At 41.7% G+C, this 13,957-nt stretch overlaps 1 protein-coding gene across 7 annotated transcripts in view; it reads right to left on the reverse strand.

Annotated features, from left to right (window-relative positions):
* Window positions 1-443: 443 nt before the first annotated feature.
* The window catches only part of bcas3 (BCAS3 microtubule associated cell migration factor), a 253,815-nt gene continuing 240,301 nt past the window's right edge, over window positions 444-13,957 (reverse strand). For 5 of the 7 annotated variants that reach the window (XM_066664491.1, XM_066664500.1, XM_066664472.1 and 2 more), the window contains one exon: window positions 444-2,005. In XM_066664491.1, the coding sequence (XP_066520588.1) occupies window positions 1,854-2,005 (152 nt within the window). In that variant the 3' untranslated portion in view covers window positions 444-1,853. Of the gene's footprint in view, window positions 2,006-6,139; window positions 6,300-13,957 lie in introns of those variants that run through there. The other 2 variants (XM_066664482.1, XM_066664522.1) reach the window with 2 other exon arrangements.

Genomic DNA, 13,957 nt, shown 5'->3' on the forward strand with positions numbered 1-13,957 from the left:
ATGTGTATCTGTGTGTATGCAATTCTCAAAATAAAAATTATTTTGGTGTTACCATTCTGTCTGAGTCTTTCTTTTTCCGCCTGCAGGGTGATCAGGTAAAGTCTCCACCAGAGCAGTACATTAGAAGTTCTGTGTGAGCGATAAAAGACTTTCCCAGCTCTGCTTTAAATTGCTTTAAATATCGTACTGACGCAGTTAAACCACTTACTCATCTTCACACACATCACTCATCAGATGTTCACCACGGGTCAGAAGTGTGCATTAAGAGGACACCGGAACCTTTTTTTAAATAGTCGAGTCTAGCCCTTAGCTTCTAGTTTTCAACATTTAAGAAACCTATAGTGTCTCTGTTATTTATACACATCTGTACAGACAATGAACAGCTCACCTTTTTAGTAAACAGACACAATCCCACATACATCTGAGAGATCTCAGTTGCACAGATTTATATTCAACAACAGGATTAATTCAGTGTTTTACAAAAGCGTATTACAGTCCTTAAAAAGCATGTGCAATGCAGTCACAGGAATAGTCATGCCAAATTCAACCCCTGAAAATCATTCACAGAGCAAAAAAGAACATCCATTCTCATATCATGCGTCTCATTTCACGCTGACCATCGCAACCGTAATAGCCTCCGTATCTTTCACTACAAGCTGATAGTTATTACACTGCAGCTCCTTTACATCTGTGGAATAACAGCTCCAGCTCAGCTGAAGAGAACATGTCCATTCTAAGAGACAAACTGATATAACACAGCAGGTAAATACGTCTTATTACAGAGAGAGATGAGGATTTGCTACAGAATTATGTCTCTCTAAATATATATCAGCTTACAGGTAGATGGACATCCACATATCAGGAGTAGCTTGGGGAAAATAACGACTGGCTTATTAACATTCATCCAGCATTCACTCTGCGTTCTTAAAACATGAAGAGAAAGTTATTCTAAATCAATATCCCTTCTCTAGATAACTACACTTTAAGCTGTAAATGTAAAGTCAAATTACAAACATGAAGCCTGGAAACAATGTGTAAAGCAAACAATATCCATACATTGATCAGTGAGCTCACATTTGAATAAAAATGGGGTAAATAGCTTTAAAGTATGATGTGGACAATTTTCAAACATCTTTAGATTAAAGATTAAAGGGACAACGATGTCAGCAAAGTTAACTTTTAATGTTTTCTGTAGTAAAAGTCATTTTAATTGGTTTGATTTGTCTTATGATCAGAAATAAACGTGCTGTGTGGCTGTGTTTGGTGTTTATCACATGTTTTGTGAGTACACACAATGTGAAGGCTGTAGTACATTTAAATTGGAAAAAATGGGATTCAGCGACTCGAGCTTTAACCGCGGTCACAGAATTCATATCAGAGTTCTATCAAAAGTCTCATGACCTCAGGACTTCAACACATCTACTGAGAGGTAATCAAGACACGTATAACGCGTTGAATAACAAACACATACATGATGCTACTGTAGGAATCCACACCAACACCCCATGTACGTACTGGCACATGCATGTACACGTGTACACACACAAAGAAAGAGTTTCTGATTGAATTAATGTCATATTTAAAAGAAGGGGCAAAACTAAAGGCTTTGTGGGGATTTACATTAGATTTCGTTTTCATTCTCTCTCTCTCTCTCTCTCTCTGACAAACTGGATAAAACTAAATGTATGTAATGTACAAATTTCTCATTCAGTGAAGACCAGGTCTTGTCTTCTTTCCAAGCTGAAAGGATCTTAAAGGATTTTCATTCATCATCATGAGAGGGCTGGTTTGGTAGAAGAAAGAAGCACACCACAGCAAAGAAAGAAGCTGCTGTGATGGGCCCCGAGGTGTGTTCAGGGGAAGGACGTGGGGTAGAGGCTGAGCGGCTGGCTCTCGTTGGTGGGCAGAGGGGACCTGTAGCCTTCAAAGTTGCGAGGAATGCTGCCGCTGGTGGAGCCGGAGCTGTTACTCAGTGTCTCTATACTCCCTTCTCTCTGCAGCTCTGCTGAAACAAATAACACACATACACAGAAAAGAAAAGAAAAAAGAGAGGGGCAGAGAACAGACACATGAGCATATTTGCATTCACAAGAGCACTGACACTGCTGCAGACACTTGGCCTCATCCAACATCCTCAAGTGAGCGCATATATGTGAGTGTAAAAGAAACAAGCAGCAAAAGTTGATTTAACTTCTCGTACGAGCTGGTTTGGTATGTTCCTTATACACTTTGGAAAATGTCTTAATGTATGGCTTTATGCCAACTCAGATAATACAATGAAAGCATGTAAATGGATTATGCCTGCAATCATTTACACAAAAAAAAATAGATCGCTCTAAAAGCATGTAGTTTTCCTCACACATGTAAGACATAGCATAGTTTTCATAAAGTCTGGCATCAGTATTGGAAATGTTGCTTTTCTTTTTAATATCATTATTATCCATCCATTATCTGTAAGCGCTTATCCAGTTCAGGGTCGCGGTGGGTCCAGAGCCTACCCGGAATCATTGGGCGCAAGGTGGGAATACACCCTGGGACCTTCACAGGGCAACACACTCACACCTACGAACACTTTTGAGTCACCAATCCACCTACCAACGTGTGTTTTTGGACTGTGGGAGGAAACCAGAGCACCTGGAGGAAACCCACGCAGACACAGGGAGAACACAACACACTCCTCACAGACAGTCACCCGGAGCGGGAATCGAACACTGGAGCTGTGTGACTGAGACACTACCTGATACACCACCGTGTCCTCATACAAAATATTTAAGCATTAAAATTTAAATAAAATAATAATATATCTGCACGATTTGCATTCAGTTTAGCCCCTTTACATTTTAATATTACAGTGCACTTTGGCTGCAAGGACTCCATGTCTTTGTGTAAAAGCCTTTATTGAGCCCATCACATCCAAATCTAAATAAAAGAGTGGATGGGAACACGCTAAGCCTGTGATCGACATATTGTCCCAGAAATAACTGCGAAAAATTATATTATTGTCATTTTAAAGCCACTTCATGCCACTGATATAATGATAACATTAGAGCAAAGTAATGCATTTACAACTCTTTAAACAGCAAGTAATTTTTAGCAAACACTTAGTTACTTAGAATATTCAGATATTGACGTTTGAATATAACAAATGTTCTGAATATATAAATATCCTAAATAAATAAACCATCAGTGAAATAAAACCACTGCTTTTAAAGAAAGTGACATGACAGTTCAGAACCAGAGAACAGAACAGAGCCAGCAGCTAGAATCCTGGTGACGCTCATTTTTATGTAAACAGAGATGGCAGTAAACACAACAGGTGACAATTATTGAGTCAATGTCCGTATATCGCACATATATTGAGTGGCCTCTGCATAACTGACATTTTAAGATCAGAAAAACAAATCTCCGATCTTACTGCAGTCTTTCCAAATGTACTTTAATCTGAAACGTGACCAAGACGAGAGCAGAATTTTGAACCATTTGTTGTTCTCTTGTACACAATCATATGCTGATTATGGACCATGCTTTATGTCACTCTGTTGCTGTAAAACCATGAGTGTGACCAGCAGACACCATTTCCACACAGGTGCAAAGTGGTTTGGTGAAGGGAAGTAAGAGAAGCAGACTCTGTATAAACAGGAGGGTGTGGTGAGTGAATAGGATCTTCTCAGCCAATCACAGCACTGCAGCGATGCACCAGTTAGAGAGACACTGCCAATTTCTCCCCATCCTGAGCTGCTCAGTGCTGGTGGAGACCTACTTGTTGCTTGTTGTTGGGTGCTGATTCGAGCCTGGCCTCATTCCGCTGGATGTTTCCTCCTGTTTACCATTGCCCTATTAACACCATTTTTTATTCTTCCCTCCTGTTTTCTTCTTCCTATCTCTCTCCCACGTATCATGATGCCCCGTTCCTGATGTTCTGCCGCCTCGACCTGGCTTTCCTCCCTCCCACTTCCACTTTGATGCCTCCTGCTCTATATTCTAGCCTTGCTTCTTTCACAGCAGTTTAATCCCCTCCCATAGTTACACTGCATACGTGTCCTGCACTCACTCACATCTTCACAATTAATGTCTCACTTTCACATATTTCTATCTGCCCTGGTCTGTTCTATTGGTGTCTTACTACTGGATGTGTTCATATTTTGAGTCTTGATTCCTCTCAAGCACTCTGCCTCATGCTCCGATGGCTTGCTCAAACGAGCCTTAGATGAGCCTTAGGATCTCTGTAAATCTGCTTCGTGAAAACACTATATAAATACAATTAAACTGGAAAGTTTTCTTTACTGATCAAAGATATTCCTGGTCTACTGCTTACACCTGCAGGCTCTGTACATCAGTCATTTCTTTCACAGAGTTTCTACATCTGAGAAAGGAATCTTTGAAAATTGTAATAATCTAAAACAATTTCTAACCTTATAAAAAAAACTCATTGATTTGCCATAATTTCTGGAGGATCACTGCTGAAGCTAGGGGCCTGGAGGTTGTGGGTTCGAGTCCCACTCCGGGTGACTGTCTGTGAGGAGTTGGTGTGTTCTCCCTGTGTCCGCTCCGGTTTCCTCCCACAGTCCAAAAACACACGTTGCAGGTGGATTGGCGACTCAAAAGTGTCCATAGGTGTGAGTGTGTGAGTGAATGTGTGTGTGTGTTGCCCTGTGAAGGACTGGTGCCCCCTCCAGGGTGTATTCCCGCCTTGGGCCCAATGACTCCAGGTAGGCTCTGGACCCACCGCGACCCTGAACTGGATAAGGGTTACAGATAATGAATGAATGAATGATGTCTATAATGAATTAATTCAATATTAACTGCTGAAATTATTTTATCCTAGAAATGGAGAAAGTCAAATACATTCAAAGGAAAAGAGAAAACTGAACTCAGTGCAGGACCAGGCACACCACCAAAACCACAGCGTTTCTGTCAATCCTTCAAACTGCCAAGGCTCTACAGGTCTGAAAGGATGTGTAAATGTCAGGAGGCTGTCTCTGAGAAAAGGCAGATTTTGACCAGTTCTCTTCATCGGTTCGTCATGAAATTTTGAAATCAATGGAGAAAAGGGAAAAACAGAGAGACGTGGTGGTGGGCAGGTTGAGGTGACTGACCAACGTTAAGTGTCCTCTGTAAGATGACTGCAGATTATAAGCAAATATCCTCTGATATCCAGTTAATTCACAGAGCAAACAGGAGTAAACAGTCCAAGGTTAAAGCATGAGCAAAATAAAAGTAAAGTAGAATGGGTCAATCCAAAAGGCACAAAGAGACAAGGCAAGAAAAACTTGTCCGTACATGTAAGTACAAACTGCTGAAAAAGGCAATGCTGTCTGTCACAGGATGTTTTTGATCACATAGCGAATTGCAACTTCATGACACAGTAGCTTTACTATGGAACAGGGTCAGACAGGCCAGCCTTCGCGTCCCTGCAACTAATGGAGTGTTGAGCCCTCATGGCCGTGTTGCAAGTTCATGGGCTGCCCTTCCACAGACCACTTTTATTAGACACATCATACAGTTAACACCTCATTTTGGAGATGCTCTCGCCAACACAATTTGACCATGATAACTTAGCTGTCTCAATTCCAGATCTTAACTCCTGCCCATTTTTACTGCTTTCAACATGTCAACTCCAAGAACTGACTTGCTGCCTAATATTTCCCACCCCTCAAAATTATATTGGCTTTAATTTTGTGGCTGATTGATGTATATATCTATTATGTGGTGCAGCAGGTAGATGTCGCAGTCACACAGCTCCAGGGACCTGGAGGTTGTGGGTTCAAGTCCCACTCTGGGTGACTGTCTGTGAGGAGTGTGATGTGTTCTCCCTGTGTCTGCATGGGTTTCCTCCGGGTGACTGTCTTTGAGGAGTGTGGGGTGTTCTCCCTGTGTCTGAGTGGGTTTCCTCCAGGTGACTGTCTGTGAGGAGTGTGGTGTGTTCTCCCTGTGTCTGCATGGGTTTCCTCCAGGTGACTGTCTGTGAGGAGTGTGGTGTGTTCTCCCTGTGTCTGCATGGGTTTCCTCCAGGTGACTGTCTGTGAGGAGTGTGGTGTGTTCCCTCTGTGTCTGCATGGGTTTCCTCCAGGTGACTGTGGGGAGTTGGTGTGCTCTCCCCGTGTCCGTGTGGGTTTCCTCCGGGTGCTCCAGTTTCCTCCCACAGTCCAAAAACACGTTGATAGGTGGATTGGCGACTCAAAAGTGTCTGTAGGTGTGAGTGTGCATCGCATTGTAAAGGACTGGCGCCCCCTTCAGGTTGTGTTCTTGCCTTGTGCCCAGAGATTCCAGGTAGACTCTGGACCCACCACGACCCTGAACTGGATAAGAGGTTACAAACAATGAATGAATTAATGAATGGACGATATGGGCAAAATTGATATCACAATACATTTCTTAATTTCAGTCGATATAAATATAATTTCAATATTAATATGAATTGATAAAAGCCACAGAAAACTGCCAAGAACTAACCAGGAATATGACATCATTATCAAACATAATCCTCTTGGATTTGTCAATATTATATTTTAAACTACATTTAAAACTGAGTGTGATGAACTGCCAACTGCACCCTGTAATGAATGTCAGTCAGTATAATAAAGTACACTCAAATAATAAAAATGATTTAAAAAATGAAATGTTTTAACTGACAAAATTGTTATTGAAACATTATATATTGTGAAACATATTGATAATGAATCATCACCCAGCCCTAGGCACATGGTGTGTATTTAACTATATTTAATTGCTACTGTTTTCACTAGAACCACCTAAGATCATCTTTCCAGGAAGACGGATTAATGGACTCATTTGCATGTTCTGGAAATGCTATAAATCTACATGGTCATGCCTTTAAAGCTACTTTAGTTAGATCTAAAATAAGGAGGCCGTGCTAGATGTGACCTCATGACCCATGTACGGTGGGGTTTGTGGCGGCTGCATTCAGACTTACATGCCCGATCACACCCCCATCCCACCCCACCTCATCCAAATGATTTGTGCTCAGCGGGGAGGAGAGAGGGGTGTTTGTTTGCTTTGGTGAAAGCGTACAGTGCACATACCCCTGTGACAGGTGCTCGTAAATCCCACACTGCAGCCTCAAAGTGAAGGGAGCGTGCCAGCGACGTGACGGCAACTCTGCTTTTTCTCACAGATAGAGTGCGCTCACACACACACACTCACACATACACACCCACACACAAATACACACTCCCACCTTCCAACTTAAATAAGCATCAGTCCCATAATGCCCTGCAGTCTATGTGTATGCGTGCGTGTGTGTAACAGGAGCGAGACTAAAGCAGGTCAAGGTCCAACAGCAGGTCCGTCATCACGACAACTTCACTGAAGACATGGCATACCTTCATATGACTGTACGCAGCGACACGATCGGTTTCCACTAGAAACAGCTTTTGGCCTTAGCACTAAGTAAATAATGCCCTCAGAGTCGCCACAAAATCCCAACTCACACAATCTGCTGCATGGAGGCCATTCGGGCCACATCATCACCACTTCACACGCAACAAGCCTCTTCTCCACCTCACACACATTCTCATTCACTTCCTGCGAAACACACACTGCATGGTTCTAAAGTACCACAACTACTAATTATTCCTAAGTGATAAACCTGCCAGCTATTATGCAGTTAATCAACTAGTCATCCTTTTTCTTTTCTGTGATATCCTCTCATTTCAGACCATTACACTGCAGCATAATTAAGGTCCATCTGTGCATTAAAGGGTTTCTTTTTTTATGGTGCATCAAACGCTGCTATAAACGCAGCTATAACAAGCGCAGATATTAAATTATTCTCAGTTCCACATATATATTACTCACAAATATACTGAGTAAAACTGTCCAGGATTAAGGCGGGAACTAATGATGATTCTATTAGTGATTATTTACCCTCTGTGTGACCATCACTAAATGTTTATGTCGTCTACGCAGCAAACGATCCTTGTATGACGCAAAGTACCACAGTCCTGTTGCACACAGAGCTACTTATGCATTGCCAAGTTTTCGAATGTCTGTGAATATCATTTGAACAATACAAAGCATCACAGAGCAATGAGGTCCTTTCTGTTTGAAAGTGAATGACTCATAAGCAACAGAAAAGCAACAAAAATATTTTTTACATAAGTTGTTGATGATTGTGTTGTCGTGGACTAATCAGTGCAGCTCTATTCAGGACAAACAGTAAAAAGGAAGGTGAGAGGGACATGTAGAGAGCCAGCATGAAGCCCCCGTCTACTCAGCACCCCCCCACCCTTCCTGATTCAGAACACATTGCTGCAGCTGGGGGCTTGTGGTGGCTAAGATAGATTGAGTTGCGCATTAGGAAGAAACGAAACAGGGATCAAAGTAAACAAAGAGCCCTTAATCAGGCTGCTGGGTCTGAGCAAATGGCAGTGAGAGAGTCAGCCTAATTTGTGCCCTCACTATCAAAGAGAGAGTGGTGGGGGTATGAAAGAGAGAGAGAGAGTCTGAGCAAGACAGAGGTGGAGAGGGGAGAGGGTGGAGAGGGGGATGAAGGCCATAACCCACACCAATACTATACTTATCCCATCTGATTGTTTTTTTTTTTTCATTTTGTTTGTACTTTAATCTCCGTGAGGCCGCAGCTGGCTCTGGTTAACGCTCTCACGTCACACTCCTCCCCAGGCCAACGCTGCCACGGCCTCAGAAAGAAGCGGCCACAGACACAAACACACACCTCTCACGTCTCACTGCTGCTGCCCGACATCTCACTACTTCCCCACCTGCTCCTTCACTCCTCCAGCTCTTCCCCAGAACCTCAAGTCAGAGACGAACCCACTGCGGATCGTTACTTCCCTCCTCACTGAGCTAATCCTGCAAGCAACAAGCTAGTTTCAGAGTTTAGCTTAGCTTAGCTTAGTGTGTGTGAGTTTATGTGCAAGCACACTTTTGATGTTTGAAACAGAAAAGATGCGTATTTTCTTTCAACGCTTTGAAAAATCTGGGAGCAACTAGACGTTATTACATTTAAGAACATTTGAGCTGGAACAACTCTTGTTCTGAGCAGTAGGTGTTTATAAACAAACACAGTCAGAGCTCATCACACATGCAAAAGCAGTAAATATCATTTGTAAAGGACTACTTGGTTCTTAAAGAGAGTTTAAGTCAGTAACCGCATGATGACATTATGAAGTACACAGAAAAAAACTAAAAACAACTCTGTTTCCTTCAGCTGTAAAACAAATATATCACAGCAAAAATATTCATTAAGAGTTATTTAATATATTGTGTTTTATTATGAATAATATATTTTAAGGAGGTCTGTGAGACTGCTGTGAACGTCAGTTATTCATATCTGCTGCTACCCATGTCTCTCTGATGACTGACACAAGTTAAAACATATTATTAATGTGATTTAAGACCTCTACTGTTTGTATAAAGTCACTTAGGCCAATTAATCTTGCAATTAATAGCACACACTGTTCAGAATGATCCAGGACATTATACTGTTAAAGAGTTCTGTGGTGTAGAAGTGTGTGAAGTCTCCATGTAGTAGCCCTGAAACAAAGTTTTAACCATTAACAGTTTCTAAGCCAATTTTCAAAATAAACCAGACATCTCTTATTTTACAATAACTTATTTAGCTCATTAAACTGCTGTGGACACATAACAGGTGAACATATACCTAGCTTGTCTAACATGCTCACATATCAATTATTATAACTGTTATTTACAATTTTAATATTCATTTTAATTAATTAATTAATTAAATAAATAAATAAATAAATAAATTTAAAAAAAAATGCCTGGGTAAATAGTTTCTAAACCTACACCGACATGTCTAAGCCAGGATGTGAGTGAGGAAGGTAGTGGAGAAGCTTATTAATAAGAGCAGTCTCTCCATATTTCAGCCTCATTAAAGAATGTTTTCAGAGCTGGGCAGGTAAAGGTGGCAGGAGCCTTGCTTCACCCACTACGGTCCGCTTTCAATTAAACCTAATGAAAACCTAGTGGAACCTGCCTGCCCTAACTCACTCCAGCCTGCCGTTCACGACGCTGCCAAGGGCACATTTCTTATTTTCTCATTAGACACAGAGCCGCGCTGACTGGGGGAGATAAAGCAGGAGCTGAAGGGCCTTTGAGGGAACATGCCCTCACTGCATATGGACTCTCTGAAGAAGACCTGCCATATACACAAAAGAAACCTGGAGCCAGCTTCTGTTCCTCTGCACTGGACAGGGCAGGAGGTCAGTGTGAAAGACAGAAAACAGCAAATACAGAGGAAAGTTAATACACTGCCATTCAAAAGCATGGAATCTCTTGCCATATTTCATAACAACAGCTGTACATTTCCATATTATGAAGCCACATTTAAATGGGTATATGTATTTCAAGTGTTTTGGAAGGTCATTAAAGCATGACAGTATACTGTAAATATCTATCTAACAGTCATGTTTAGCTAAGGATTTAAGCAACAATTTTGAAAAACACAAGGTATTTTGGATATCTTCTTCTTCTTCCGGCTGCTCCCTCACGTCAGTGGTCACCACAGCCAATCAACAGCAATCCACACCATGGATCTGGCACAGTTTTTACGCCAGAGGTCCTTCCTGTTGGTAACCTTCTCTATTTATCTGGGATTTGGGGATGGCACTGCACCGCGATGCGTTCAAGTAGATTGGTACACACACTCACACCTGTGGACACATCTGAGTCGCCAATCCACCTACCAACGTGTGTTTTTTGGACCGTGGGAGGAAACCGGAGCACCCGAAAGAAACCCACACGGACACAGGGAGAACACACCACACTCCTCACTGACAATTTTGGCTATACATTTTATAATCACTTTGCATGTTTTTTACAGCATTCATTTTATTAATTTATTGTCTGTAAGCGCTTATCAGGTTCAGGGTCACGGTGGGACCGGAACCTACCCGAAATCATTGGGCACAAGGCAGAAACACACCCTGGAGGGGCACCAGTCCTTCACAGGGCGACATACACACACACATTCATTCACACCTATGGGCACTTTTGAGTCGCCAATCCACATACCAACGTGTGTTTTTGGACCATGGGAGGAAACCGGAGCACCCGGAGGAAACCCACGCAGACACAGGGAGAACACACCAAACTCCTTAACATTCATATTATAACTTACATTATTTGAAAATGTAAAAAAAGATTTTGCGTTATTTAACCAAGTTAAAGGTGAAAGGTAAGAATGTCTCTCCTACATTTGGTGAGTAGGGTCAATACACCTTAATCACACACACACACACACACACACACACACACACACACACACACAAAGATGAACCTCGCTGGCTGAAGTAAAGCACAGCAGTGTGAGAAGAGCCCAGGCCTCCTCACACAGAATGTGAAAGCACACTCATGTCACCTCCTCACTCAACCACACAGTGCAGAAGCATTAGCAAACAGGTGAAAACTGCCTTCATTGCAAATACCCTCTGAATTGCGCATACTCACTTTCTCAAGCCCAGTCTAAAAGAGCATTAGCACAATACGAAAGCAAAAAAAAAAAAAAAAATGCCGCGGAGGCACCAAAGACCAAAATTAGCACATAACTTGCTAAAAGCTACATGACCATTAGGACCCATAGATATCAATAGCACATCATAAAAAGTATGGTACAAAGTTTATTGGTTATTACCCCCTTATAACTCATTAAATATTTATTTTTTCAAATGTCTGTGCTGTCTCAGGTTTTAAACTATGTTTATAAAAGCTTACTGCAACAAGAGGAATTCCTGTCAGAAATGCCCATTCTAAACTTCCAGTTCATATTCTATTAGTGTTTCTATGTAGAACAGGAACTGTATTATGATTTGAAATTGCTCTAAATTTACTGATGCGTACTGTTTGGATTTGCAGACTGAAATTATATTTTCACTTGATTGAAACAGACAGTATTGGACGTGTACCTTTAAACTCCACACCATCCGTCTGATCATGTGAATGATGTTCATAATTCGAGCTTGTTTTTAATGCCCTGCCTGGTGAAATGAAAGGTTAAGCCAAATAATTTAAAAACTACATAATACCATTTAAATCACGACAGGTAACTGACTAATGAAACCAGACCTCTCAGGGTTTGTTTTATAAAGCGTTCTTACAAGAGCAGCTTGTGAAAATGGCCTCCTCAGCTTTACACGTCGACTTCTGTGTGAGTTATGACAAATGTAAAGAAAAGTAAACAAACTCAACGACTGAAAGATTTACAGCCTGGTTACACCCTGAGAGACTGTGACTGATGGTTTAGTTACATGACTGGCAACACCAGCATATACACTAAAACACAAAGCTGTCAAAACAAAATCTGTAAATTCTACTGAAATAAAGACTTATTACTGCTGCCAGTGTAATGACTAAATAGCGGCTCAAGGCTGGAGTCTCAGATTCAGGCCGGCAAGAAGTAATGTTCATGCCACTGGATTAAGTTGCGTTTTGATTCAATTAGCTGATGTGATTGCCATCCATATTTCCAAATGTGCTTTTGATTGATGGGGCAGTCACTGTGCTAGTTCCAGGGCTGTGTTCTGTAGCCCATGGTGAATGTGCTGATATTCAAAGCTTCACTCACACAGAGAGAGAGGTTCTATATATTCTCTTTAGCATGTGCAAAAACAGAGGGCTGCACTCAGTGGCACTTTCTTCTAAAGCTGCTACACTACTCAGAACAGCTCAGCTCTGTGCACACACACACACACACACACACAATCAAACATAAATCAGCTTCACATTAATGCTTACAATTCGTTATTAGTGTCAGAAACTATTAAAATAACCCATGTGTATATATATATAGGTAGATAATTGCCCATGAAGAGCAGAGCTGTGAACTTTGGCTGATCTATTTTTATTTTTTATTTTTTAGAATTTAGGTGCCAGGACATTGCCACCACGGGTGAAGAAGGAGAAGAAGAAGTAGAAGTATTAAAGGTTGAGTAGGATGAAGAGAGATAGGGATTCAGTGTGTGTGTGTGTGTTCTCCACAGTGTGAGACCATTAGAGCCTGCAGGGTTTTATGTGAGGAAGAGTGGCAGCAGTAGCACTCTTGCTCGCTCCACTTGTTTTCTCCTCTTTTTTGCATTCCTAGAAAGACCTGCAGTCAGACCAGAGATCTGATCCCTGTGCAGCGGTGCCCAGGCCAGCTGTTAGCACCACAGCGCTTCTTATCCACACTGCTCCAAAACCACTCCATTATGTCCCCTGTCAATAATTCATATGCCATATTTTATTAATACACATCCTTATGCACATACATGCATGTGTGTGGGTATGTGTCAGGGACTGTGAGTGTGTGTATGGGTGTGTGTGCTGGGGTTCATGAGAAATGGGTAAAAAAGCAGCATGGGTGAGTGGGTCAGATTGCAGTATTTATCAGCGATGTATAATCCATGGCCTGGCGCCGTCATAAATAGAGTAAATGTTCTTTGGTTCTGAATCAGCTGAGGTGTGGCAGGTCTAAGCAGCGGTGGCAGTAGGTGTTGTACTAGAACAGAACCATGGCATCTTTCAGCCACACCTGGACTCTGAGCCCATTTTCTGAGCTCTCTGGTGCCTGCCCGGCTCCCACTTTCAACGTGTTTCATCAGCGATGTGTCTAGACAATCTGGAACAGGCTTGAAACACAGCTGACATCTTTTAAAAGTGCTCCTTTACTCACTCTCACTCTCTCGCACTTGAGCTTGCTTTTGCTTGCTCTCTTTCACCCTCTCTTTCTGAAACCCTACTTTCTGCTTGTCGCTCCCTTGAGCAAGCTGTTAAGTGCAGTCTCAAAAAAAGCCCATAAAAAGCGTCTTTGCTGCAGCTCTCTCTCTCTCTCTCTCACACACACACACACACAAAATAGAAAACAGAAATCTATGGTTAAAAACAGCAAAAATAAATCAATTCACTTATGAATAACCTTATAATATAACACTAAAATAAATCCAGGTAAATAACACCTCACACAATTCTGAATCCAATA

This window comes from Hoplias malabaricus, chromosome 1 (genome assembly GCF_029633855.1).
Source record: "Hoplias malabaricus isolate fHopMal1 chromosome 1, fHopMal1.hap1, whole genome shotgun sequence".
Taxonomy (NCBI): domain Eukaryota; kingdom Metazoa; phylum Chordata; class Actinopteri; order Characiformes; family Erythrinidae; genus Hoplias; species Hoplias malabaricus.